Consider the following 25,419-nt stretch of genomic DNA (forward strand, 5'->3'; position numbering starts at 1 on the left):
AATTTGTGACGATGAAGGGAAAGTGAGACTGTAGATGTGTCAATCGTGAGAATTTGGTGAGAAAACAATACCACGTTCTGGCTACAAGTTTTCTGGCACAATTTTTTTTTTTTTTTGACTATGAGGATGTGAAGATTTGGTTCTTGATAGACTGGTTTGAAAAGGAAAGAAAAGTAGTACGAAGAATTCAGAAAAAGAACATGTTATTAAAGTAGAAAAGTCCTCAAGACACAAGATATTGACTCACTTATTCAAAGTCTCCTGCAGATCTGGAAATTCAAAAAGATCTTGTGTGTGATACGACTCTAGTAGATGAACATGTTTGGGTGGAGTGACCCGATGATAGTTTTTGCAGTCATGGATTATGATTCGCATTCACAATCACACTCACGAATGAATCATCAAAGTCAAGTAGTCATCACTTGAATGGATTAAAAAACTCTGAATGAGAAGAGATGCAGAATCTTCATTGTTGAAATTTCAGCAATCAAACACCATGCCCCTATAAAATTGAAGCCTATAGAACTCCAAATATTTGTCCGCAAATTTTGATTCTTCCCTTCCATCTCCATCCCGAAAATCAGCGCAGCATATATCAAGATCACCCAGCGAAACATATCATGCCAGTCGAATTTATCCTATTCCGAGATGCAGCTCAGGGAACTCACATATCAATCATATCCGTCGAGAAATTTGGGCTCAAGTAACAATTTAGCTATATGGAGGAGGAGGAAAGACCGTAACTAGTGAGTCTCTCTCTAGAGTGACATCTTATTTCAGCGCATGGAGAAGGAAATACCGGGGCTGGATCAGAGAGAATGTATGTTATTGTTGTCGTAGGATTACCGTGAAGTGCGGATTTTCTCTCGCCGCTAGTTTTTTCGATGAAGCCATTTGAAGCCAAACTAGATACTGAAGAGTGTTTTGGAGTAAGATTGACGAGCGGAGTGTTGGTTGTAGGCAGCTGATATGTTGTTGGATTTTTGCTGTTGTCCGAGATTTTGCACCACATTTTTGAAGTCCAATGCTTGATTGTGCGATTGACATTTGCCAAAGAAATAGCAATAGCGTCTGAGACGAAGGTTATACCCAAGGCTGCTATGAAAAGAGGGACCACAGCGATAAACGTAATTGCGAACAAGACCCAGCCGACAAGGCAACCCACAGCAAGCGGCCCATAAGCTGCAAGAAACAAAACCTTGTCGAAAACCATACGAACTAGCTGGTTTTGAGGCTTGTTCTCAGTAGCTTCGAAATAGACCATTATTTCCCCCAATATATCCATAGGATTATAAGACCGCATATTTGATGATTCGCAGAGTGTGATTGTAATGGTGGAAAGAGCTTTCAAGCTTGATTGAAGCCTTTCAAATCTCAACTTGCTTTCGAGATTCGTGATTCAAGTATAATGAGGCTGGTGTGGTTGAAGATACTTGCAAACTACTACGCTTTCGAAATGCGACTGGAATCTTGAAGGTAGAGATATCGTATTAGGAAGCGTCAATCCAGCCAGTATAACGCGTATAATGATATAGCATGATGTCGTATATTCACTCGAGTCGTCGGTGAAGTCATACGGTATGGGCAGTTCAATAGCGATGAGCCAGAAAAGCCTTCTTTTCTAATTTCCTATGAAACAATTGCCTTTTCCCTCACTCCATAGTCGTAACTCTATAATCTTTCCCCTTACCCGTGAAGCCACATCAATATTTTTCCGAATAAACATTCGGCGGTACACTGATCATGGCAAACTCCTCTAGTCGACGTGCTCTCTCTTTTGCCTTTTCTTCCCTACTTATCTGAGCCTTTAGTTTTCTCTTCTTGAGACATCCATATCCGCAGCAGACGAATATCAATATAAACACCAGCACCGCCCCAGCTATGCAGAAAACTAGACCGTAAATGGAGCTGTTATCATGATTTGGATATGTGATAGATGTAGCGCTGTCCATATCTAGAAAACAATTCTCGAGATGAAGCTCTTCTAGAATCGTAAGTTACTCAAGTACGCACGAGATCTCTCGGGATCGCGGACTCCAAAGAGTAAGAAGGTGTAATGGCAATTTTAATGAATATAGCTACTAGCTTTAGAAGATAATGTAAAAGAACATACGAAAATACGATTTCTCAGTGCATTCAGATGGATACATAACAGAAATCAGGCAAGAGATGGGAGGTTGGGGAAGCGAAAAGGGGTAGGCGGAAATGAAAAATGCGCTTTCCAAATTTGGGATGTTGGGGAGTTCACAAAAAACTTGACTTCACAATCTTCATGGGTCTTGGAAATTGAGGAATTAGTTAGATGCATAAATACATAAACTGGTGAGATTATGAGAAACTCAAGATGGGATTATGAGATTCCGGTTCAAGTCAAGTCAAGTCCTCGACTGCCACATTCTTCCATTCCAGAAATACATTCCAACGCAACGGAACCGAAGAGAAAGGCCACACACGAATGAGTATCGATATTGAAGTGGTTGCTTCGTGATTCAACCTCTTTAAAACTATGAGGACTACTCTGAGCAGATAATCCTTAGGGTTTAGCGCATAAAAATCCACCGGATGAGAGTCTATGAATTGTCTTTATTCCTCGTTTGGAATTTGACTAACCTAAGGGAAAATTGAAAAATCGAGCAACTCTCGGAACGCCACAACTCATACCCTTGATTAATTTCGAACAATTATTCGTAGCTATCAATATTCTTAGGCCTAAAATGATATTTGAGATGACCTGATCTCTCATACCATTAGTTCGAGCACCATTCTTACAATGCCCCCATGTTGCATTTCCAAAATACACATTGACCAAAAACCGTAAAGCAAAGAAAAAGTAGTCTTCATCACAAGCACTATGATGACTCAACGCAGTAGTTCGCCAACTGACGCGTATCAAGATAATTCTTGCCCAAGAAAATTTGAGATAGATACAAGGGATCGATTCCATAGTCAAGAACCACCATCACCATCATCGGGACCGTAGTCACCGTCGCCACCGCCATACCCGCCACCGGCATTCCTATTGCTACAAAAATAGACAAGGAAGGACATTAGAACAAAAAGTTCACCTGCGACTGCCAATTCAATGATGAGATTATTCTCCATTTCGTATCTATGATGAATCACTGATTTCGGAACAGTTTTTGAACAAAGCAGCTTCTCATAAACGTGTTGAAAGAAGATTGAGTTCTGTACTGCAAGATTGAAAAAACTGGGAGCTCGAGAGGTGCATTAATGATCAATATACTCTACAATAACAATGACTCCTAACATATAAAAATGACTTATATTACTCATACTAATATTTCACAGGAAAATATTGATTGTGAGCCATTGCTCTTGATATATCGCAGCAGAGGATTGTAAAGAAATACAATTTTGCTAGATCTGAGGGGCGTGTCGAAGTATTAAATGGAGAGCAAAAAGACATGGTTTTAGGATTTACAATTGGTGCTAATGGATCTCCTAGAGCTTGGTTCGATGGATGAAAGAGAAGACCATTGATGAGCGGAGGTGATTATAGCTCTCACTATGAGGTATCTTAACATTGTTTAAAAAGATTGACTGTGCTAGTCATTATGAAAAAGACCTGGGAGAAGACAACACAAAAGTCTCAACGGTTGATAGTAAGAAGCAATGCAAACATGTCTAATTCTGATGAACTATATAATCCCTAGAAAGTATTCCCCCTAGTCTAAGCGCCGTCCAAATCCAAATATCTACAAAATTTCTAGGAAGACCATCACTGAACATTTACACAAGTTTCTGCAACTACTGTGCGACGGAAAAAGAAACTTTAATTCCTGGCCCTCATGTCTCCTAGCCTCAGCTCTGTAATTCATAACCTCAACCTCGAAACTTGCGAAGATGACTGTGTCTACCACCATTGGTGATCAACGGCTGCGGACTCGATGAAATTGTGGAAATCAGGCTAACGTCAAGAATCAGATTTGATGACGAAGCAGCAGAGTTTTGGAAACCTGCTGCGGCAGATAAAGTACTCAAGGGTTCCACTGTAAAGGATGATTAAATATCGATAGACGAAGCACTACTAGTAGCTGCGATTGACAGCGATGGTATATCGGTTGATGTAGCTGTAGAAGCGGGAATGGTGACAGATTGACTATCTCGACTACCGAGTTTTGTCTCTGGAGTAAATGAACGATGCCTGTTTCGATGCTGAGACAATGTACCGCCATGAACATGAGACGGGTGAACTTGGAAGGATTCGCTTCTCTCAACACTAACATGCGTAGTAATCGTCGTTTTTGAAGACATGCTTCTAGCATGAATGTTGTATGAATTCATGTCCGCCATTTCACGCTTTCCGGGGGGTCGATGTTGGCTATGGGACTTGTGCAAAAGGATGAAAGCAGCAATGCCTCCTCCGCAGGCAATCAAGAATCCAAGGAATATTAGACCTTGTTTAGTGTTGTGATGCATTTTTGAGGATTTTGAAAGGATAGCGTGATGATGTTATTTGCCTCCTTCAGAGCTGCTTGATATCTGATTTTGAGGGCGAGTGTGTGCTATGGGCGCTCGCCTTGGATGCCGAGTATATGTTGAACGAGCTCGCTTTATTTGTCGAGTGCGTGCGGGATGTGAACGCCCTGGTAACCGAGTATGTATTGAATGTGAGACTTTTGGCTGCCGAATGTGTGCTGGTCGAGGACGTCTTGGAAGTTGTCCTAATTCCAAAAGGTTTAGAATAGAGTTGTTATTGGTCTTACGAGGTTGGCGGAAAGAACAGTAAAGAAGAATTGCGGCTACAAATATGAAGCAAGCGCCTGTGATTGCAAACACATTTTCTTTGCTGAATTCCATTTATTCATGACTGTTTTTGTTTTGAAATCAGCGAATGATCTTGTGATCAAGTGAATTTCTGGCAAGAAAGATGACTGCAACGGTATTGTATGGAGCTTGGAAGTGTGAGTGGGCGGGCTCGAAATTTTCGGAAATGCGATTGATACAAAGATAAAGTATGGTCCCTAGTCGTTACTGTTCTATGTGAAAAGTGAGGTTTCTCGAAATAGAAAGAGCAAACGGTTAGAAGCAGATGTGCGCGGGCTTCATGCGGCATCAGAGGTTTGTACAATGATATAAGTAATGTGTTCTCAAACAACTGATGAACCATCATACCTGTGTTATTCAGTGATATGTATATATTTCATACACATTCTGCTAAACTTATGGTAGCAAGCCTCACAGCTAGAAATCATTGGCCGCCAGAAACGAACAGAGTTCTTGCTTTGTCACAGCTTACAACTATATACCAACATAGACACTCTCTTTTGCCCTGCAACCATCATCTTTGATAGTAGGTGGGAAATGATACCAAGGAAAGAATTCTCGGGCACAAGATCTCCAAGTGAAGCGGTCTCAAAGAAACGAAACGAGGAGAGAGGCGTATACGGACTACCCAAGTGAGTAGACCAACTGTATAAAGTTTTAAAGGTATTCCAAACTTTTGCGAATGCTTGCGGCAGGATTGGAAAATGAAAGGAAACTTCCAGTACCACAATACTGAGCATTTTCAGGAATAGTACAGTCGTAGACTACAGCTCAGCTTTGTGATGTCTCTTCTTGAAAAGAACGTAGAGATGAGAGGATTCTGATAAAAGCTGTACGCCAGCAAACTTCTCTGTATCATTATTTGTCTTTACCATTATCCGCCGTGTCAAATCTTGTACCACTTTTCACTCTTATATTTGCTTGCATTGCCATGTTTCAAAATGTAATACTTGTTCAAATTTAAAAGAGTTAACCCAAATGAAGCAGCGCTACTAGTCATTATCATAATCGTCATAAAGCATTGTGTGCCACCCCCGTCAACATCACTACCATGGTAGTTGCAGAGGCGTAGGTAGACCCGTCCCGATTGTTACATCCGCGGTACCAATATCTCTAGGACCCCTTGGTGCCCAGTATTGACCCGACTTACTGATGTCTAGCTTTTCTGTCCATTCAACCAAGCTCCCCGCAGCTTCATCGGGTGTTACTGCTCCTCCATCGTCCCAATATTTATCAAAGCCCACTCCTTTTGTCATCTCTGTTCGCATGAATCCAGGATGCAGAATCGATACAATTATTCCATGCTCCTTCAAATCTAGCGAAAGAAGCTTTCCAACCATGTTGAGAGCGGATTTTGAAGCGTGATGTCCATAATTACCGCCGCCTTCCTTCTCGTGCCGCAAAGTGATTGAGCCTGATTCAGAGGAGATAAGAAGGATTTTGGAACCTTTTGTGATGTTTTTGGCGCGGAACAGAGATTGGACTATGAAGGGAGGAGAGATGGCCGATGTTGCTAGAAGATATAACGTCAGTCCACCCGGATGCGAGATTCGGCATGATGAGGATGCTGTAAAGTACTTACTGTACATCTTTACTTGTTCATCCCATTTTGGACCATTGACAAAGTCTTCTGTGGCAAAATATCCAGCTGTAATAATCTGAGATTCAATCAGTCACAAGGAGCTGCTGCGAAACGCCCTCAACATATTCGCCTTGTAATGAAACTGGGTTAAGTGAGCGGACATACAACGACATCAAATGCAACTCGTCCCCCCTCAACCATTCCACCACCCCCTCCGAGCATACCCAGCTGATTCACCAATTTTCTCCCTACACCTTCTTCTGCAACATCGATATTGGGAATCCATACGATCTTTTCATTCAGATTGGATGGGCCTGTGGCAGCACGCGTGGTTCCATAAACGGTTGTTGAGTGTTGCGAAGCGTAATTGTTCGCAAGTGATGCACCTAAACCACGAGTGGCACCTACAATCAAGATGTTGGTCATATTGAACGATGAATTGTGGATGAGATTGAGATTGAGATTGAGATATTGAGAGGGGGTTTTTGTTCAGAATCACTAAATATTTCTAAGCTGCAGAGGTCTCCAGCAACTCAATGTATGCGAGCATGTACTTGGGACTGTTGACGTAGCCATGACGTCTTTTTAGTGTTAGATGATGACAAACTTAGCGCCTTCAACCCCACGTCGACCAATTCAGGGTCTGGATCCAGGGTGAGGTGTGCTGCAAAATACAGCGATGTAGCACTGAGAACACATACCGAATGGCTGGAGAACGATGCGATTTTTTCTTTATTCAAGTGCCAAGGGAGATTTCAAGTGGAGTGTCCTATCGTCTACTCACAGGGCCATTCATTGCCCAGGCACAAGATTAACGTGGAGAAAAAGACCCGTACCTAGTAGGTGATCTCATCATTCATGATATCAAGAATCAACGTAAGCCCTGGGCCAACAGATGATTCCAATGCTGCTAGACGGTGCCATTAACTAGATCCTTTGACTGTTAGACTGGATTCGCCCAATAATGGTCTCGCATCAACAGGTATCCCTTTTCTCCCTGGGAGAACAAGCAAAGGTGGGTGATAGTAGCTGATAACTAGGCACGTCGAAGAGAATCCCACGATGTGGCCCAGAAGCCCCGCAGGTTTGGAAGGAGTTTGGATCTACTGTTCCTAGACTTTATCCTACGACTATACAGACTAGATCACAGGGATTCGCAAGTCAGAGACTGAAGCTCCAGAGAAAGACGATAGTAGATGTAGAAATTCCAGCCTCCAGATTCTCGATCTTTGCCATCGAGTTTCAAGAATGGCATAGTGATTGCGAATATCGAGGACCCATAACATGCCCCTTATTGGCGTCTTCCTAACTTCTTCCATGAAGTCTTGGGCGGTTCAACGTAGAGTTGGTAACCTGAATACGAGTCTTGGTACAAATTAGCGGACTCGTTTGATGTAATTACATTGACATGGGATGAAACAAGGATGGATAATCGTTGAGAAGATCAATCGCAATTTCAAAAGCATACAGACTTTGGCGATTTACCCACAAATTCTCCAGTCTCTCAACCTATCACTTGGTGCCAAGATGTGGAAGAATCCCATAAATATCCTCCCTCGAATTCAAAGTTGCCCCCAACGGTGCTTACTCCATATGGCGCAGGAATACCAGCATTATCATCACAGCAGATTGGCTTACCACACTAAAGATTATCACATTATCACATCCACATGGCTATTTCCGATTATTCACTACCGTTCTAAGGTTCTAAGCAGCCAAGATCCAAATTTCCCCTTACTAACACTCTTCTTTTGTCCACCATGTTTATTTTATATATCACGTCGCGTCCCCCTTCATCGTCTACGAGTTTCGAGTTCATGTGTATGCAATTTACGTCTCGATACATATCGCCTCTATAAGGGATCGCAAACACTCTCGTTGACACCCCCACCATGGCGCCGGCACACGAATCGGGGTCGTTTCTATGGAATAGAAAGATGCACAGGAGTTTGATTTTCGCGACTTGTATTTTGTATGTTCATTGTTTCTTGCACCGGAGGGGATTGCGCGCTCAGCGATAAGATCCAATCTTGTCTGGGGATTTTTGACCCATAATTTGATCCCCAGGAGTTTGGGAATCTCCGCTGTGTATCCAAGGTGCCACGCTAGACATTAATTCTAACTATTCGCAGAAGTTTGCTTATGTTAGTTTTCTACTATCAATACGACTTATCATCAATATCGAAATTCCATCTGGACAAACTAACACCAGGAGGGTCGAGCGCGGTGGGCGATTCTGTAGCGCCAGAATCAAAGTCTTCAACTGCAAACCTAGAAGGAGATTTGGCCACCGGCAGTCCGAAAACTAGTATAGCTTCGACAGGCTCGAAGGGAGGTTCGACGAACACGAAAGTTGAATTGGACCAGACGCGGGTTGCTCTCCTTCTCGAAACTCGGCCCATACCTCATTTGCCCGCTCTTCTCGCACACTTTATATCCGTTTTACCCGCACCGTGGGTTTTCCGCTTCGTTGGAACCCCGGAAGCTAATGCATTGATTTCCTCTTCCTCGTCTCTATCCGGTCATGTCAAGACTGGAAAATTGGTCATTACCGAGCTCCCCGAGAAATACGCCATCAAAGACCAGGAGACTATAAGCATGACTCTTACAGATTTGACCTTCTACAGAGACTTTCTCGCTCCTGCGGAATGGGTTCTGATGTTTCAAAGCGATTCAATGATATGCGCATCCTCTGAGTATAACATAGAAGACTGGATTTCCAAAGACTATTCCTGGGTCGGTGCCCCGTGGAATATGGCTGTAAAGGGTGGAAATGGAGGGTTGAGTCTCAGGCATATCCCTCCCATCATTAAAATCCTCGAAAAAGAAGTTCGTAAGCCCGGTACTCCGTGGGAAGATCGTTGGATATGCGATCGCCTCATAGAATCAGATGCTAGCAAAATGCCTGGACCAGACGTAGAAGTCAAATTCAGCGTGGAAAGCCAGTGGTACGAGAAGCCCTTTGGTTATCATCTAATAGGAAGTGGTAAATTCTTGGTGCCGGCCGTCTGGGATAATAAAGAGCGCAGAAAGCATATTTTGGAATATTGCCCGGAAGTCAAGATTGTGCTGGATATGGATCTGATCAAAGAGACAGAGAAATTGACCAAGGAACTCGAGGAACTAAAATCTCCAAAGGCTGGCACGGAAAAAGAGAAAGGAAAGGAAGATGGGCCCAAGTAAATCACATGGGAGGAAAAGAAGATGAATTTATAGAGCACATAGTAAATATATATAATACCCACGAATAATGACGTTGACATTGATAGACAAATTAAAGACACAAATACAATTACGGATCTTTCTATTCGCACGAGAATGAAGAGACTATCATGACAGTCGTAGCTAGTTGACGAAGAGACTCTCACGCCAACCAGTATAGATCTTTGCAGACAACACAATTCACAAATGGAAGCTTCCCGGATTGAATATTTATAGAGATTTTGACACAGATATATATTTATATATATATATATAGCCCGGCCAGGTCAACCGGAGAAACTCTAAAAGTTTAGGTTACAGCACTACAAATAACGCTGTAGAACGACGCTAAACCTTATTCGCGTAAGCACAATTTTTCAGAACATGAAAAGCTTCCTTGAACCTATAAACGTTCTAGCTACAGCGATCGCATTCTAACACACCCGTTCATACTTTCGATCCGCAAGGAAAGCGTCCGCTCCGAATCCATCAATGGCATTTGTCCAAGATCCCTCAACCATGGCCGAATCTCAACCCACATCCTCCTCTACAAACCCCCCACCAGCATCTCCCACCACGGCAATAGATTCTTCACTTTTCTCACAACGATCGCGGCGTCAGTTTGGTCTATTCATGGGTGGGGCAGCGTTCGTTGGTCTTTCGGCTTTCGTCACTCGCAGAGCACTCGTACGGAAATATAAGATGATGCTGCCAAAATTCTACACACCTAGCAATCGGGTTCATGAAGTGGATGGATCTATGGAGGCATTGGAAGCACTCAGTGTAGCGACTATAAATGTGGCCAGTATCAGCGTAATGCTCAGTGGAGGACTGCTATGGGCTTTCGACATTTCGACGGTCGCTGACCTGAGGCAAAGATATCGGGCAAAGATGGGATTGCTCGCTCAAGAAACAAACCCAGAGGACGAGAAACAGATGGAGGAGTGGGTAAATGCAATGATGGTCAGATTGAATATCGATCCCAAGGAGTATTCTGCTGAGAAGGGCGAGAAGGGAGATAACACTCTCGGAGGGGCCGGTGAGCAGTTGGATGATGGGACGGAACAGTCTAAGAAACCATAGAGTCAGAACGGGTTCGGCGACCACAATACAATGGACATTGGTGGATGCTGAAATGACGGCAGGGAAACCCTTCAAAATAAAGGCAGCCAGTAAAGCACCAGAGAAAAACACCCCAGCTTAAACCAAGCACAGGCGGGGCTGAAACACATTTGCGGTAATTGGCGCGAATACATGAGAAACAACTTACTTTTTCCTATGCTTATTTTGCAAGCATTCCTTCGATATTTCTTTTGCCAGCGCTTTTTGCGGTGTAGGAGCTCCTCGCCCGAAATGGCTTTCATTGGGTCAGCAGAAAGATGCGGGTGAGCATCTCAGCCACATGCAAGGGCATACCCGTAATATGGGCACCTATATGAAGGTTACCTTTTATAGCACATGGCATTGAAATATGACAAGTAATCAATACTGAATGATTCGCAAAACTTCGTCAAGAGATCATGTCGCTTCAATGTTCACCATACACTCCGCTTCACAAAGCTTGAGTTTCAGCATTTCGCCTAGTAGCAGTTTCTATGGATTGCAAAAGTCTAATACGTAGGTATGTTCTTGTAGCTCAGCCCTCAAAATGGGCCCAGCCAGGTCACCGAGTCGTTGTTCAGTCTCCGGTGCTAAACATTGCAAACGAGTCACTCATACCGGTGAGACGATTCGAAGGCAAAGATGAGAATTCGGTTTGTTTCATGCCCGTACAAGATATCGAAAAGGATGGGAGTATTGCCTACAAAAACTTAGGGATTGCTATGGAGGCCACCCAGATGGATGCTCATGGCATGGCATGGATTCAAAGCGACTCTGAATTCGACTACCAACCTGGTGACCGATTTTGGCTGTTCATTACTGCCAAAGGAGACGACTACGAAAATAATGTTCCTGTCATCAACCTACGAACTATGGAAACAGGATCAGTACCTATTTCTCATGTATGTTGGTTTCCAAAGATGCGCGGACCCGGCAATGAAGTATGGACATTCGGGGGCAACATCAGAAAGCTCAAGCTCCATGGCAGAAATAATTTTACTCTCTGGATTTGGGGCATATGCCAATATTTGGACGGCCAGCCAGCAACGACTAGATATATTCAAGTACCCGAAAAGAATGTCGACACTGATGAACAACAGTGGTTGAAATCCTCCAACGCTGAGTCTCTATTTTCTCACATCTATAAGAGCATGACAAAAGATTGTCAGCAGATAATTTCCCCAGTGCTGTCTCCGCTTCGAGCAACAAATTGCAGTATTTTACCAAAAGGCTTACACACACCACCAATTTCGCCATGTATGGGCCATCCCCGGCCATTGAATGAAGATACCAATTTTACACCAAGGCTAGCATCTACAGAGTTGAATTCTGCCTGGAAAAATATCATGAATCTCGCGTCTAAAGGAACACCAAGGCCCATTCGGAGTAGTCTCATACACCCGCAGAGAATCTTATCCTCACCTGATCGCAGGAAATTTCGTCGAACGGACGTTAATGATAGTCGGAGTGGTTTGGGTCATTTCGACAGCACTGCTAGATCATCCAACAGGTCTCCTTCTTTAACCATGGAGAATAGTAACTTTCGTGTTCCCAACGATGATTTAATGGAATTATTGGCAGATCGAGATGGAGGAGGTATACGTTGCGCATTACGCCTCCTGGATTGGACTCGAAAGCAGGTCGAAGAGAGTCGAGCGAAAGACGCAGATCATGCGAGACTTTCGGCCGCACACCCACTTCTTAGGAGCAACCCTACAATATTGTTCGAGAGATACCAGACGAAGAGAAACCTATCAGCTATCACAGAATTGTGCGATCGTGGGAAGGACGATTGCGAATGGTCACTCCGTTTTACTTCGAAGCATCATCATCCCGACCAAAAGAAATGCACCATAACGAAGAAAATTCGGGAGCACGAGCATTGCATCTCATCATTACGGCCACTTCCCAGCAGGGCAGGTCCCTGTCTTCTTATTGAAGGCGCACAGGAGCATCAATGTTGCACTTGGGATGATAAAGACACGAAAGACTTGTCGGTTGCCGTGAAAGAATTCGATAATGTGAAAATTATGGAAGCTAAAGACAATTGCACGCTTAGTGATGAAAAGGGCATTGAAATTCCAGATCAATTCATCGATGAGAGCAAGAAGATCAAGGAAGAGAAATGGATTCCTCCACATTTATTTGAAGAACTATATGATGGGGAAGGGAAATGGTTGCGAGATGAGCTTGATAAAGGAAATTTCCATGACGAAATTCTTGAATTAGAGAAGATGCAGGATGGTGAACAGGATCAAGGTCAAAATCAGGAGGAGCAGCATCCCGAGAATTGTCTTAGCTACATGTGATGGTTACTAAATTCTAAATAAGTATTAGCTTGCAAATAAATACGATATCGATACCCCATCATACAGACTCATCATCATCAACCAGCACAGGAGCTTGTATATTTCTTCAGATATTGGAATAGTCTGTTGTATCAATACTCAAATCTAAACCATTATAGTTCCTAAATTCCCATTTCCATGTTCTCGGTCGTGATCTTCGAAGTTCTCACCGATGTCAGCTACCAATTATGACTAAAATCTAGAATCCTAGATATACAATAAAACCTCGGAAAAACCTGCAAATTCTTTGCATTTCCTACTTACCGCGCCTACCTACCGGTGTCTATTTACCTATAGAAGCCTATGAAGCGCCCTATGTAAGAGGTGCTTAAGCCACCTGCACAATTCTAAAAAATTCTGCACCATGTTGCAATGATATCCGAGCGGTCTAGAAAATCCCAGCAGCAATCATACGGTCAGCGTGTTGGAATTTTTTGCCATGCGTGGCGAAACAACGAATTCAGCCGCAGGGCTTGCAGGTGTGTGCAGTGCGATATGCAGCGGCTTCCCGAAAGGATAACCGGGTTGCAGGCTTGATGGAGAGGAGATTGCGATGGGGAATTTGTTCGGATTGGGAGGTTTGCGTGGATTTGCAGGGGCGCGTCGAAATGTGCTTGTTTTCAGGGGGAGGGGAGAAGAGGAGAGAAGAGATGGATGGTTGGTTGGTTGGTTGTGTAAGGCAAGGTAAGGTAAGTGTGGAATCTAAAACTTGGGACTGGTTTGGGGAGCGGAGAGAGCGTAATTAGGGGTTTGGTGGAGCAGGGGGGGAAGGGAGACTAAGTGAGGGGTTGGAATTCTGGGACTTCTGGAAATTGGCGGGATAGCCGCCTGGAATTCGGAATTTGTTTTCCTGGGTCGTGGACTATACTATGCTTTTGGTGTCTAGCCGTCTAGCCTCCACCGGTTGGATTTCTGGGGAAGGGTCTTTTGGTGGGTGTTCTGGTCGGGGAATTGGAATGTCACTGTTGTGACTTGGTGGAAATTACGAAGATGTTGGTGCGAATGGGTGGTGTAGAGCTCCGGATGTCTGGGTCCGGAGAACTCTTGGTTTATTTGGTGTGCGGAATTATTGGGCTTTTGGGCAGTACAAATAGTTAGACATTCTGATATGTGATGCACGAAGTGGAAGTCATTGCATGTGTAGGGATGTGAATGTGTAGATATAGATTCATTATCTTGTACATGTAAAATATTCCATTCCACTATCCCCCCAAAGAATAATCCTCTAATATGCTATTTCTACTGTCATGTCGCAGTTCTTGGTCGTAAATCTCCATTATCATTATCATAAACTATATCTCATCACAGAACGCCCAAATCTTGCCTTTCCTCATGATACTGTGTATGTTCACCCAGATTGCGCCTCTAGATCGCGCGTCTATCATCTAATATTAGCCAAGAACGTAGGTTGTGTAACATGATTTTGGTGATTCTGGTAGATTGACATGGGAAGGAAAATTTTCACACATACCTGTCGCCGCTTCTGTCGACGTTTTGCCTGTACTTTGGGTTCTTTTGACCACTTTTCCTCCATGGTCGTAACTCACATCATTGGTAGTCGCTGCCTTCGTGCGATAGACCCCTCGCTCTCTATCTTCCTTCATCCTGAAATAGTCTCTATTCGATGCATGATTCTGATTCCGAAGGTTTCTTGGCCCATAAAAATATGGATTTCGATAAAACTGCGGGCATACCGGCTTGCCGGGCTGTGCTGTCAAATGACATTTTACAGGTATTTGATTTGCAGGAGGTATACATGCTCGCAGCGTTTTCTCGAGTCCGTTTGTGAGAAATGAACCTGGCGAAGAGTAATCCTGATCGGTGTCTATCTTGAAACAGAATTGGAAGTCGTGCCCGAGAGCTTCGGCGTAGATTTCGAGGTGATCGCATTCGTCTTCGGGGTAGAGAAGTTTTTGAAATAGAATGGAGTAGTTGCAGCAACCTCCCACGTAGCCGAAGCAACGGTCTATTTCTGGCTGAGGGAGTGTTTCGACTTTGCCCGCCAACCTCTGAAATGAACCGAATGCCAGGTAGAGAATTCCGAGGGCCTCATATACGTGGGATGACTTAACTCTAGAATCAATAGAAGCCAACTCCATGAGCTCATTGGTAATATCTGTGACCATTACAATGGAAGCTGCTACAAAATCATACATTCTCTTCAACTCGTGGTTTGTGACTCCTTTCATTCTCCGATGATGCGAGAGGTAAACTTCTTCCCGAGACTTCAACCCTCCAAGTAATGCGATGACTTCGGAACTAGAGCGAGGAATATATTCTGGGCATTCCCCAGTGATGACATTGTTTAGGAGACGCATGACATTCGTTATTGAAGACATTTTCTAGAAGTTCGATTAGCATTCTTTCCTTCATGATGTATGGGAGCTTCAAGCTTACCTCTCGATGCGTCGGACAGATTGTAGAGTGGGACTGTATATTAGATTCTAGGGTCAATGAAGAGTTGATGGTTTTATGTAAACGTTTATTATTCAAATTGACCAAATTCGATCAGAATATGCCACAAATACTTATATATTGGTGGTGGATAGCATACAGAGAGTACATAGATGATTCCCTGTGTTTGCTTCATTGAAAGCGGGGTGAAGAGGAATGTCTGATCTGGGTTTCTTGTAGGCCAATCAGTTCTATCTCGTCATGGACCACCATGTCTCGAATGAAAAGTCCTTTCAATAGCCAAGGGGTAGGCTGGAACATGGCAGTGAAGTATCGTTTTGTACCTCTACTTCGACACCAGAATTAAACCCCAAAGGCCTTTATTTCTGAATGCCCGCAGTCTCCCGTATGTTTCCACTACTATCTCAGCACCGGTTCCTTGACCCTGAATCCCAGCGGGACTGCGGTGTCTCGGATGTTCAATCGGTCTGTAATTGGCTGAAATTGTGTGACGACTTTCCCCCAGTAACAAAAGCCACTGGGGGCAAGGGCTGGAACTCTCTCAACCTCTACGACTCGCTCAAAATTGCCAGATTAGGAGATATTCGACTTCAAATAATCTGACATTGAACGTTTGTTTGTCTGTAAGATAGTTGCGAATGTCGCGGTTACAAATAACAACTCAAGGGATCTCGGTAACTTTTATATTGGGGCTTGAGTTTACAACCACTCAGTGTAACAGCATCACTGCATGTATACTTTCGAGTTGAAAATGGCAGTGATCGGACACATTGAATTTGATGTGTCAAATAATGCCGATTAGCAAGGGACAATTAGGCTCACTTTGAAGATATCGTCCAGATCAGTATCAAAGATTCCGATACTTATGACCAGCTGAAAAAATTCCTGTCATAGATCTCTCAAGGAATTGGACCCATCTCGGATAAAGGAGAAACAAGGTGACGGAGGGACCGGTTGGCTCTCAGGTGGATCCGAACGATATCTCGGCAAGCTTACCATGGCCCGGTCTTCGTGAACCACAAACAAAAGGATATAAAAAGAAGCATAAATAACATTGACTGGGCATTCAAACTCCACTAATGTCCGTGCGGAGGGATTTGTATCCAAATTTACCCCACCATGTTCCTGCTTACCAGCCAAATTAGACAAAAAATGGCGGTAATTTTGCCCCTCCCCCCTTTTCTCCCACAAGAGGAGCAAAAGGTGATTTCTAATAACGGATTCAAACCGATGATACTCAGGGTAACTCCCTACGTAGGGCTCGAACCTACAGCCTCAAGATGCCTCACGATCGACTCAAATTGCGAATTTGAGTGATGAATAGAAGTCTTGCGCGCTACCATTGCGCCAGCAGGGAAATCTTAGGATTTTTGGATGGTGGCGGCGACTAAACTAAAATTATGTTTAGATAATCGCCGTGCAGAGCTAGTATGCACCGTGATTGGTTGATCTGGGTCATAATTCAACCAATTAGTTCCACAAAATTCGAAGTATACTCCGAGTTTCGTCCGATGCTAATTCGCATGAGAAGCCGGACTTTGAACTAAGGGAATTGCTCGCCTTCAAGACACCTCGACACCTCTTTGCTTTCAACGGGATTTGGAAAGATATAATGGAATGTCCACTTGTCGATTACCAAGAAGATCCGATCGAGACCTTTCTACTTCGTGGAAAGCAGTGATGACGAATCCGCTGGTCCTTTGATGCTAATCCTACTGAAGCTAGGAAACTACGAGACAGAGCACGGCATGCAGTTGTTCACATGGACTTGGTCAACCACGCGTAGCTTTACAGGAATGAAATTGCATTTGGAATTGTGAATTTGGGGTTCCAAAAGGGCGTGATTGACAAGAAGGCGTAATTGACACGAAGGTGTGATTGACACCTTCATCGACACAGGTAGGAATATGATGATGGATTTGGAATTACAATACAAGGTTTGTGCCAAGGGCGGTAGCTCTTGCAAACATGGTCATTATTAACCACTCGTTTGAGCTATGAGATATCCCCATACTCCTATGTGGATACTTGAATTCTACTACCCCGCGAGATATATAGTTACCAAAGCCGTCCTCTACATCGAATAATCAAGACTATTTACATACCTAGATACATACGAAATGCCTCAAACCTCTGTATACGGCACAGAAAGTGCAGCAAACAAAGCTATCGGCGGCATTCCCACTATCCATTATTTCGATTTCCAATCCCGAGGTCGAGGCCAAGTAGTTCGGTTGTTCCTCATTGATGCAGGAGCTGCATTCAAGGATATTCGGTACACATTCGAAGAATGGCCAGAACACAAGAGAAATGGAAAAGTTGCGGAGATGAATCCTACGCGAAATTTACCTGTGGTTGAGATGCCGGAAGGGAAAATCTTGACCCAAAGTTATGCTATCGTTAGGCATTGGTCAAGATTGCTAGGCGCATATGACGGGAAGAATGAAGATGAGAAATATTGGGCTGATGCAATCTGCGATATTGTTGTTGATTGTAGGCGAACCCCCTTCATTCCAATGCCTCGTTAAAATGCTCACAAACGATTTATAGGGCGAACCATTTTCCTTTCCGCTTTTTTCTCTGACAACAAAGAAGAGGATTATCCGAAACATCAACAAGGCAATCAGAAGAAATATCTCAATGCGATTGAAACACTTTTAAAGGGCTCGGAGCTGTCAAAAAGGGGTCCTTTTATAATTGGCAAAGAAATCACATATGCAGACATGGCTTTATACCAAGTACTACATGATGAAAGTCTTACCAAAGATGGACGAAAAGGATTGAAAGAGTATCCAAGATTAGTGCAATTAGTAGATGCTGTGGAGGACAGACCAAACATCAAGAGGTTCTTGAATAGCGATGCTTATCTTGGTTAGATGTTGAGTATATCCATTTCCGGATATGCTTCCTAGCTAGATTCAATAAGAATAACTCTTACATAAATTCTCGTGCTTCCACAGAAATTCTTTTGATAGTCACTATAATTTGAAGCAATTGGTCCGTATTTGTTCGATGCATATTATACCTTCACTGGATACAGATGCTCTCTTAAGTATCTTGAAGTTATTGAGAATGAATTGGAGTGGTGAATGTGGATCTTGAAGATTGTATGTTCAACTCAAAGTGTACACAAAAAGATGTGGAAACAGAAAGTTTGTATTGAACATTTGGCACCCGGGTACTTGCGACTACTGGCATGTAAGTAATATAATTACAGAACTGGTTGTGACTCTAGTCGACAACATAGCAACCATGGATTTGGTCTCACACAATCATATGTCTCTGGAATCTTGGAGAGCTTAGGAGGTAATCCTTATGCCAGCCCATTGAGATGACTATTTCTATGTCGTTCTGTCCTACACACGAGTAAGATTTTTGACAAGAATCTCCTGTTGTCATCAACGGCTTCCTGACCGCCTCTTGTGTATTACCGGTATCACCGGCATCACCGGCATCGATAATCTTTTGAGGAGAGCTCTCTGGCTCTTTCGTGGCACGTAGTTTTACGAGAGTCGTTGCAATATATTGCTCTCGTATCAACAACGGTATCAAGGTTCAGTTATCAAGGAGTGGGGCAAATGGCCAGTGCCCCATTCAAGCTCTCGTCACAACATAACATTTCTGTACGGACAACGGAAGGATTACTGAAAATGATCTGCCACGATATGTCGAGATATATATCTCAAGCACGTCGTTTGCCTGAGCGCTCCGCTCTAGCTCGGCCAGCTCATAGCTGTTACGAGATTTATGTTCCGGATTTAACTCCATCCATAGAGCTCTTTCCTATGTAGGAGGTATCAATTCATTCTACGTCAGCTTACATCTTTAACCAACAACGTCCCTGCTTATCAAGTAGCTAATTTGGATGTTATCATGTATCCTCTCGTGGGTGCTATTGTGACCTGCCTCATTCAGTATGGCATCAAAGTCGAGGAACTAGGGTCTGCAGATCTTGGGAGGGGTAAATGCAACTGTCCCTGCCAAGGTATAAATCATGGAGAAAGTTCTTCAGCCTTTTGAATTGAATCCATTCATCACCTCAATTAATCTCATTCATTAACATGGTGAGAACTAAGATCTCCGGCCTTGTTGCCCTTGTGGCTCTCACACTCGAAGTGAGTGCAATTGTCGTACCACGCCATTTGGAGGTTCATGAAAAAAGGGAAAGTTTACACCCGAGGTGGTCGAAAAAAGATCGTGTCGAGTCACACAGGTTATTGCCTATGCGAATTGGTCTGACGCAGAACAATCTCGATAAAGGACATGAACATTTAATGAAGATGTGAGTAACATCAATTGAGGCAGAGGAGAGGTTCAGAGTTAATCAGCTTTTCATAGATCTGACCCGGCATCTTCGCATTTTGGACAACATTGGACTGCCGAAGAAGTCATTGAGGCTTTTCGTCCCAGTCAGCAAACGGAAGATGAAGTTCGAAAATGGTTGATTGACTCCGGTATTCCAGCCGGACGTATTACTCATTCGGATAATAAAGGATGGTTTGCATTCTATGCGACTGCTGAAGAAGCAGAAAATCTGCTGTATACCGAGTACCATGAGTATGAAGATTCGGTCACTGGTGGCGTTATGCCCTCATGTGAGGCATATCATGTTCCCAAAGATATCAGAAAACACATTGATTACATTAGTCCCGGTATCAAACTTCTTGCGCCCATTGAACACCCAAACAATAAGTTGAAGCGAAATGCTGAGATGTTGGAGCACGAAATATTCAAGCGAAATACACATGGGTTACTGCGAGATGCCAAGCACAGCTACAATGGCACCAATGCCACGGATTTGAGCACTTGTGATATTGCTATCACTCCTGCTTGTGTTGCTGCACTATACCAAATACCACCTGCGACCTTATCTCATCCAAACAATTCCATGGGTATTTTTGAGTCGGAGCTGCAATTTTACACTCAAAACGATCTTGATTTGTTCTTCACAAACTTCACAAAGCACATTCCAAATGGTACACATCCAATTCCAGCAAACATCGATGGTGGAATGCAATCAACAACCGATCCTTATTACGCTGGTGGGGAGGCAAACCTCGACATTCAACTTGCTTACCCCATCCTTTACCCACAGCAAATCACTCTCTACCAAGTTGACGATTATATCGTACAAGCTAATCAGAATGACACATACACTTTTGGATTCAACACTTTCTTGGATGCATTAGATGGCGTAAGTTCAATATTATGACTGAATGCCAGTAATTAATTAACTCACATCTTCTAGTCATACTGCAACTTCACTGCCTACAATGAGACTGGTAATGATCAATACTTAGATCAAGCCTACCCAGATCCACTCACTGGAGGATGGGCAGGATCACTCATGTGCGGTACCTTCACGCCCACCAATGTTATTTCTCTATCATATGGTGGACAAGAATCCGACCTCCCAATTTCATATCAAAAACGGCAATGTCTCGAGTATATGAAGCTGGGTCTTCAGGGAGTATCATTCCTTTTTGCCTCAGGTGATTCCGGTGTCTCAAGTAAGTACAAAATATCGGCTGATTCGGGCTTAACTTTCTTTTTCTTCGTAAAAGCAACTAACATGTTGATTTAGACTACCCGGGGGACATCGACGGCCCAACCGGCTGTCTCGGCCCTGATCTCAATATTTTCAACCCGACTTGGCCCGGTACATGTCCATATGTAACATCCGTCGGCGCCACAAAAGTTTATCCCGGATATACCGTCTATGACCCCGAATCCGCCGTCTACGATCCTGCCGGTCATCCATACTCTGTCAATTATTCTTCCGGAGGAGGTTTTAGTAATATCTATCCGATCCCTGATTATCAAGCCAGTTTCGTAGCAAAGTTTTTCGAGGATTACAACCCACCCTATCCTTACTATAGCGCGTTAAGTAATGACACTGGTGACATTCAGACATTACCTGATATTGGTGCTTTGGCGGGGACTACTGGGGGTATCTATAACAGAATTGGAAGGGGGATTCCTGATGTCGCGGCTAATGGAGATAACATCGCTGTGCGTCTATTCTATTACATCTTTACACAATTGTCTGACTAACGAATAATAGGTATACAATGGAAATGACTTTGAGCTCAGTGGTGGTACATCAGCCAGTACACCGATTTTTTCCGCTGTCATCAATCGAATCAACGAAGAGAGAATCAACGTCGGAAAGGGACCAATTGGTTTCTTAAACCCGTCTTTGTATGCTAATCCAAGCATGTTGAATGATATTGTTAACGGAACAAATCCGGGATGTAGTACAGTAGGATTTTCAGCGGTGCCTGGGTGAGTTCTTTATTTTCTTTTTTATTGTGTGTTTTAATGTGAAGGAGTTCAGAAAGATATAATGCTAACTTAATAATTAAATAGATGGGATCCAGTCACAGGTCTTGGAACACCTAATTATCCAAAGATGTTGGAGTATTATTTGAGTTTGCCATAGTGTGGATTAGTCAGTCTGAAACTTTAAGATTATATCATTGTATTTCATGGGATAATCAGACACATACAATCAATATCAAGAATACAAAGAATGCCATTGTCCCAATGAATAGATACTGAAAACAGGACCATTGTTATCCAATATATACAAACCACAAGTCACTGTGTCGCGGTTTCATTTTACAAATTGTTGCTTTCACACCACATATTGGAGATCTTTTAGCTAACATGGCAGAGTTCTCAGCATGTATAACTTCAGATTATAAAGTTAGAGTCAGTTTATGATTCGATTTGAAATTTCTGTGAACTACAAAATATACAAAAAGTCTATTCTCTTTTCATACTCAACAAAGATTCATCATCCTTGCTTCAAAAACGTATCACGCATACCCATTTCTAAATCATATATATAATGAATATCCCGATCCAAGAAAATCCGTCTCTACCCTGCTCATCTCAGAATCTACCATCATCATCATCAACATCATGGGGATATACAAACCTTAACTGCCATATCGATCAACAGGATTCCCACTTCCACCTCTAAACACCAATTTATTCGGGTCATCCTCCAAAATTCTCCTGCTCTCCCAATCTGCCAATTCTCACCACGCGTCCCCATTATCAATTCTAATTCTGATTCTCGTCCTCCCATTTCCTAATCCCTCTACCACCCACTAACGTGATCTCTTAAATGAAGTCCCAGGGCGTAAATCTCGAAGGTAGATATGTATATGTAACCGACATGTCTGCGGAAGAGATCTTTTTCTATGATGTGATGGATGAGGATAGAGCGGATATTCGGCTGATATATATAACGGTCATGAATGAGCATGGGACAATTCTACATCAGAACACAGTTGTAATACTCGGTAAGATTGAGAGGAAGGAGAATTCGAAGCGGAGCTGGAGAGACTGGTGAAGGTGCAGGAGCATGATGGGCTGCGCCGGAGAGTCTGCATGGGATGGGACTTATAGGTTGTGGAGTATCAGGATCAGGATGAGGATGAGGATGAGGATGAGGATGAGGCTGCGGTTGAGGTTGAGGTTGAAATTGAAATTGAGGTTCGACCGGGTCTCGAATCTATTCTTCGGATAGTAACAGGACTCTTTGTTTCTATAGAAAACCGCTCGGAATCAAAAGTTCTATTTCCGGTCGCTTTAATAAATCATATGGAGACCAGTTCCCGTAACTATGTAGTCGACCTTTCAACGGAACAATAAACGGGATTGCTATGCAGAAAATTCTCCAAAACATGTTTATGGTGTAAAATTCGATTGTGCATTTAATTCCACGCCCAAATTTATGATCGGCACTTTCTAATATATGAAAAGGAGCACTAGGAATAAATCCAACATGTTGAGGTTTATTATGAAAATATGTGCCGAGTACCAAATTCATCGGTTCGGTTGGGACACCTCCTGATTTTAATTGGAATGGAGTTAGTTGATTTGAGAGTTCGTCATGATGAGATTCAACTACATTTCACAATCCTCGATTTGATGTTGAAGCATGATTCATTTACAATGGTTTTTATTGACAGGAATTCTCTTTCATTCATTCCAAAATAGGTACTAAATTTTTACTCCAGAGCCAGCTCTGTTAACGACATCTTACGCAGATTTACCGTATGAAGGAGTGAAGTGAGGAGATAAATTTTGATTTTCAGATCATATCATGTGATCACTCTGTCATTCTTCTAACCTTGATCTTGAATAGCAAATTTGGTGGTCATGGCTAAGGACTTGTGGTGGTATTGGAAGAGTTTGGCATATTTTGGGGCATAGTGACGTCGAGCACAATACTTGAGTCTTTGACAAGCTCTTCAGTGGTGGAATTTAGATCCACAGACGTGGGCTTAGTTTCGGTGTTCTTCTCGACTATGATTGGAGCGGATCGAACAACAGTCGTTGCTTCCTTCAGTGGAATTCCATTCGTGATATCTGCAAGTAGTGAACCCTGTATCTAGTTAGTCCTGCTGGCTAAAGAGTCACCTCAATCGCAAAGTTGAGCTATAACACAACGCAAGGAGTGCTTACCTTATCAGCAGCAAAATCTGGAGGTGGTCGCGACGGCGTAGCTTCAGGGGCTACCGGAGGAGATGCCAACTTTACGGTCGAGTTTTTCTGAAGATCGGTGTTCACCCTGTGTGTATGGTTACTCGAAAACTTCAGTGCTTCATCAATTTCACCTGTCAGTTCTTTGATATCTGCTTCGAAAAGTTCGTCTCTTGACATATTGAGCCTGGCTTCTTCAGCCTTTTCAGCCTCTTTCTGTTTTGTGTTTCCTCCAACCGAAATCCACAATTCTTCCAATTCGTCTCTCCATCCCAAGGCATCGGCCAGTTTCCTGACACCACTATCACAGTCACCAAGAATGGCCACATCATCCAACCTACTGCCAATATCGCCGACGGAGATCATATTAAACAGTAGTCTTGGAACTGTCTCGGGGGCAAGGGTCGGCAATGTTGCGAATGGCTGAACACTCAAGCTGGTGCCCATCACAATGACTAAATCAGCCGTAGCGGGAATCATTTTGTTGGCGTGGAAGGCTTCCGGTAGCTGTTCGCCAAAAAACACAATATCTGGTTTAACTAAACCACCGCATTGTGGAACCAAACAAGTCGCTGGGTCTCCATCTTCGATGGCTTTCTTCATCATATCGTCGGGGTATTCAGTCTTGCAATCAATACACCTTTGGGTAGCGAAACTTCCATGTGCTTCGATAACCTTTTCCGAAGAGACTCCGGCTCGACGTTCCAAACAATCAATGTTTTGTGTGAAAAGCATTCTAAGTAATCCTTTCTTTTCAATCAACGCAACGAAAGCATGTGATACCGTAGGGTAGAACTGGCCAGGATAGAGTTCTTTTGCCAGAACATAAAAAGGAGCTGGATTTTCGCGGAAGAAGTCGATATCAAAAACCGCTTCCGCATAAGGAAGATTCAGTTCGGCAAGATTGGCGTATATACCGGTCTCCGGTGAACGGAAATCTGGTATGCCCGCACTAGTGGATATGCCAGCTCCTGTCATAACAACGATGTTCTTTGCTTTACCACTCTTGATGAAATCCGCAACCCCTTCGATTGAACGGGCTGAAAGAGTGTGGGGAGGATCATTTGGATTGATTTGAGGTTGAGACGCTTCTTGACCCATGTTGGCAATGCTTGGGTGCGTGTATTACGCTTTGGCTTGGTTGAATGGGCGAGGCTGATCACGGTTGTGGATTTGTGGATATTTTCTTATGACTTTGTGAAAGTGTACCTGGGCAGGTAAAGACGGCAGGAAGAAACTGGATGGTGTTTTGAAAGGCGAATCCAGGTGTTTTGGGGAATTTACATGTGTAGATATACTGGGAGACAACTGTAGTGACAATGAGCGTAAAGATGAAAACACCAGGCCCAAGACATGCATCCAATGAAACAATTCCAAAAGGAAAGCACCAGAAAACCCGACGAGCGATAAGAATCATCACGTGATCATTCCCACCATTGAGCAGAGTGAAAAAGAAAGAATTACCTAATCCAAGTATTCTTATTA

The 25,419-nt window shown here is 43.2% G+C and overlaps 10 protein-coding genes across 10 annotated transcripts; 5 read left to right on the forward strand and 5 right to left on the reverse strand.

The window, feature by feature from the left end:
• Positions 1–470: 470 nt before the first annotated feature.
• On the reverse strand, positions 471–1,507 carry BCIN_06g02990 (hypothetical protein). Its single transcript, XM_001556204.2, has one exon. It carries the CDS (start codon positions 1,301–1,303, stop codon positions 716–718), a length of 588 nt encoding a protein of 195 aa, XP_001556254.2. The 5' UTR covers positions 1,304–1,507; the 3' UTR covers positions 471–715.
• Positions 1,508–3,634: 2,127 nt separating this feature from the next.
• On the reverse strand, positions 3,635–4,941 carry BCIN_06g03000 (hypothetical protein). Its single transcript, XM_024693434.1, has one exon. The coding sequence runs from the start codon at positions 4,438–4,440 to the stop codon at positions 4,024–4,026; it is 417 nt and encodes a 138-aa protein (XP_024549220.1). The 5' UTR covers positions 4,441–4,941; the 3' UTR covers positions 3,635–4,023.
• Positions 4,942–5,639: 698 nt separating this feature from the next.
• On the reverse strand, positions 5,640–6,924 carry BCIN_06g03010 (hypothetical protein). Its single transcript, XM_001556200.2, has 3 exons — positions 6,536–6,924; positions 6,371–6,446; positions 5,640–6,301 (listed from the first exon to the last, which is right to left on the reverse strand). The coding sequence occupies exons 1-3, from the start codon at positions 6,794–6,796 to the stop codon at positions 5,835–5,837; spliced, it is 804 nt and encodes a 267-aa protein (XP_001556250.2). The 5' UTR covers positions 6,797–6,924; the 3' UTR covers positions 5,640–5,834.
• A 964-nt stretch (positions 6,925–7,888) lies between these two features.
• BCIN_06g03020 (hypothetical protein) lies at positions 7,889–9,661 on the forward strand. The gene is made up of 2 exons (XM_024693435.1): positions 7,889–8,342; positions 8,503–9,661. Exons 1-2 carry the CDS (start codon positions 8,263–8,265, stop codon positions 9,551–9,553), a joined length of 1,131 nt encoding a protein of 376 aa, XP_024549221.1. The 5' UTR covers positions 7,889–8,262; the 3' UTR covers positions 9,554–9,661.
• Positions 9,662–9,884: 223 nt separating this feature from the next.
• Positions 9,885–10,835, forward strand: BCIN_06g03030 (hypothetical protein). Its single transcript, XM_001556197.2, has one exon. The coding sequence runs from the start codon at positions 10,064–10,066 to the stop codon at positions 10,652–10,654; it is 591 nt and encodes a 196-aa protein (XP_001556247.2). The 5' UTR covers positions 9,885–10,063; the 3' UTR covers positions 10,655–10,835.
• Positions 10,836–11,085: 250 nt separating this feature from the next.
• Positions 11,086–13,159, forward strand: BCIN_06g03040 (hypothetical protein). Its single transcript, XM_001556196.2, has one exon. The coding sequence runs from the start codon at positions 11,167–11,169 to the stop codon at positions 12,979–12,981; it is 1,815 nt and encodes a 604-aa protein (XP_001556246.2). The 5' UTR covers positions 11,086–11,166; the 3' UTR covers positions 12,982–13,159.
• Positions 13,160–14,134: 975 nt separating this feature from the next.
• Positions 14,135–16,086, reverse strand: BCIN_06g03050 (hypothetical protein). Its single transcript, XM_024693436.1, has 3 exons — positions 15,418–16,086; positions 14,492–15,362; positions 14,135–14,398 (listed from the first exon to the last, which is right to left on the reverse strand). Exons 2-3 carry the CDS (start codon positions 15,357–15,359, stop codon positions 14,313–14,315), a joined length of 954 nt encoding a protein of 317 aa, XP_024549222.1. The 5' UTR covers positions 15,360–15,362; positions 15,418–16,086; the 3' UTR covers positions 14,135–14,312.
• Positions 16,087–16,982: 896 nt separating this feature from the next.
• Bcgst9 lies at positions 16,983–18,394 on the forward strand. Its single transcript, XM_001556193.2, has 2 exons — positions 16,983–17,928; positions 17,986–18,394. The coding sequence occupies exons 1-2, from the start codon at positions 17,556–17,558 to the stop codon at positions 18,309–18,311; spliced, it is 699 nt and encodes a 232-aa protein (XP_001556243.1). The 5' UTR covers positions 16,983–17,555; the 3' UTR covers positions 18,312–18,394.
• A 928-nt stretch (positions 18,395–19,322) lies between these two features.
• On the forward strand, positions 19,323–22,031 carry BCIN_06g03070 (hypothetical protein). The gene is made up of 6 exons (XM_001556191.2): positions 19,323–19,717; positions 19,774–20,629; positions 20,684–20,945; positions 21,020–21,447; positions 21,500–21,720; positions 21,805–22,031. The coding sequence occupies exons 1-6, from the start codon at positions 19,497–19,499 to the stop codon at positions 21,875–21,877; spliced, it is 2,061 nt and encodes a 686-aa protein (XP_001556241.2). The 5' UTR covers positions 19,323–19,496; the 3' UTR covers positions 21,878–22,031.
• Positions 22,032–23,404: 1,373 nt separating this feature from the next.
• Positions 23,405–25,287, reverse strand: Bchst2. Its single transcript, XM_001556190.2, has 2 exons — positions 23,917–25,287; positions 23,405–23,836 (listed from the first exon to the last, which is right to left on the reverse strand). The coding sequence occupies exons 1-2, from the start codon at positions 25,033–25,035 to the stop codon at positions 23,615–23,617; spliced, it is 1,341 nt and encodes a 446-aa protein (XP_001556240.1). The 5' UTR covers positions 25,036–25,287; the 3' UTR covers positions 23,405–23,614.
• Positions 25,288–25,419: the final 132 nt, after the last annotated feature.

This window comes from Botrytis cinerea, chromosome 6 (assembly GCF_000143535.2).
Source record: "Botrytis cinerea B05.10 chromosome 6, complete sequence".
Lineage (NCBI taxonomy): Eukaryota > Fungi > Ascomycota > Leotiomycetes > Helotiales > Sclerotiniaceae > Botrytis > Botrytis cinerea.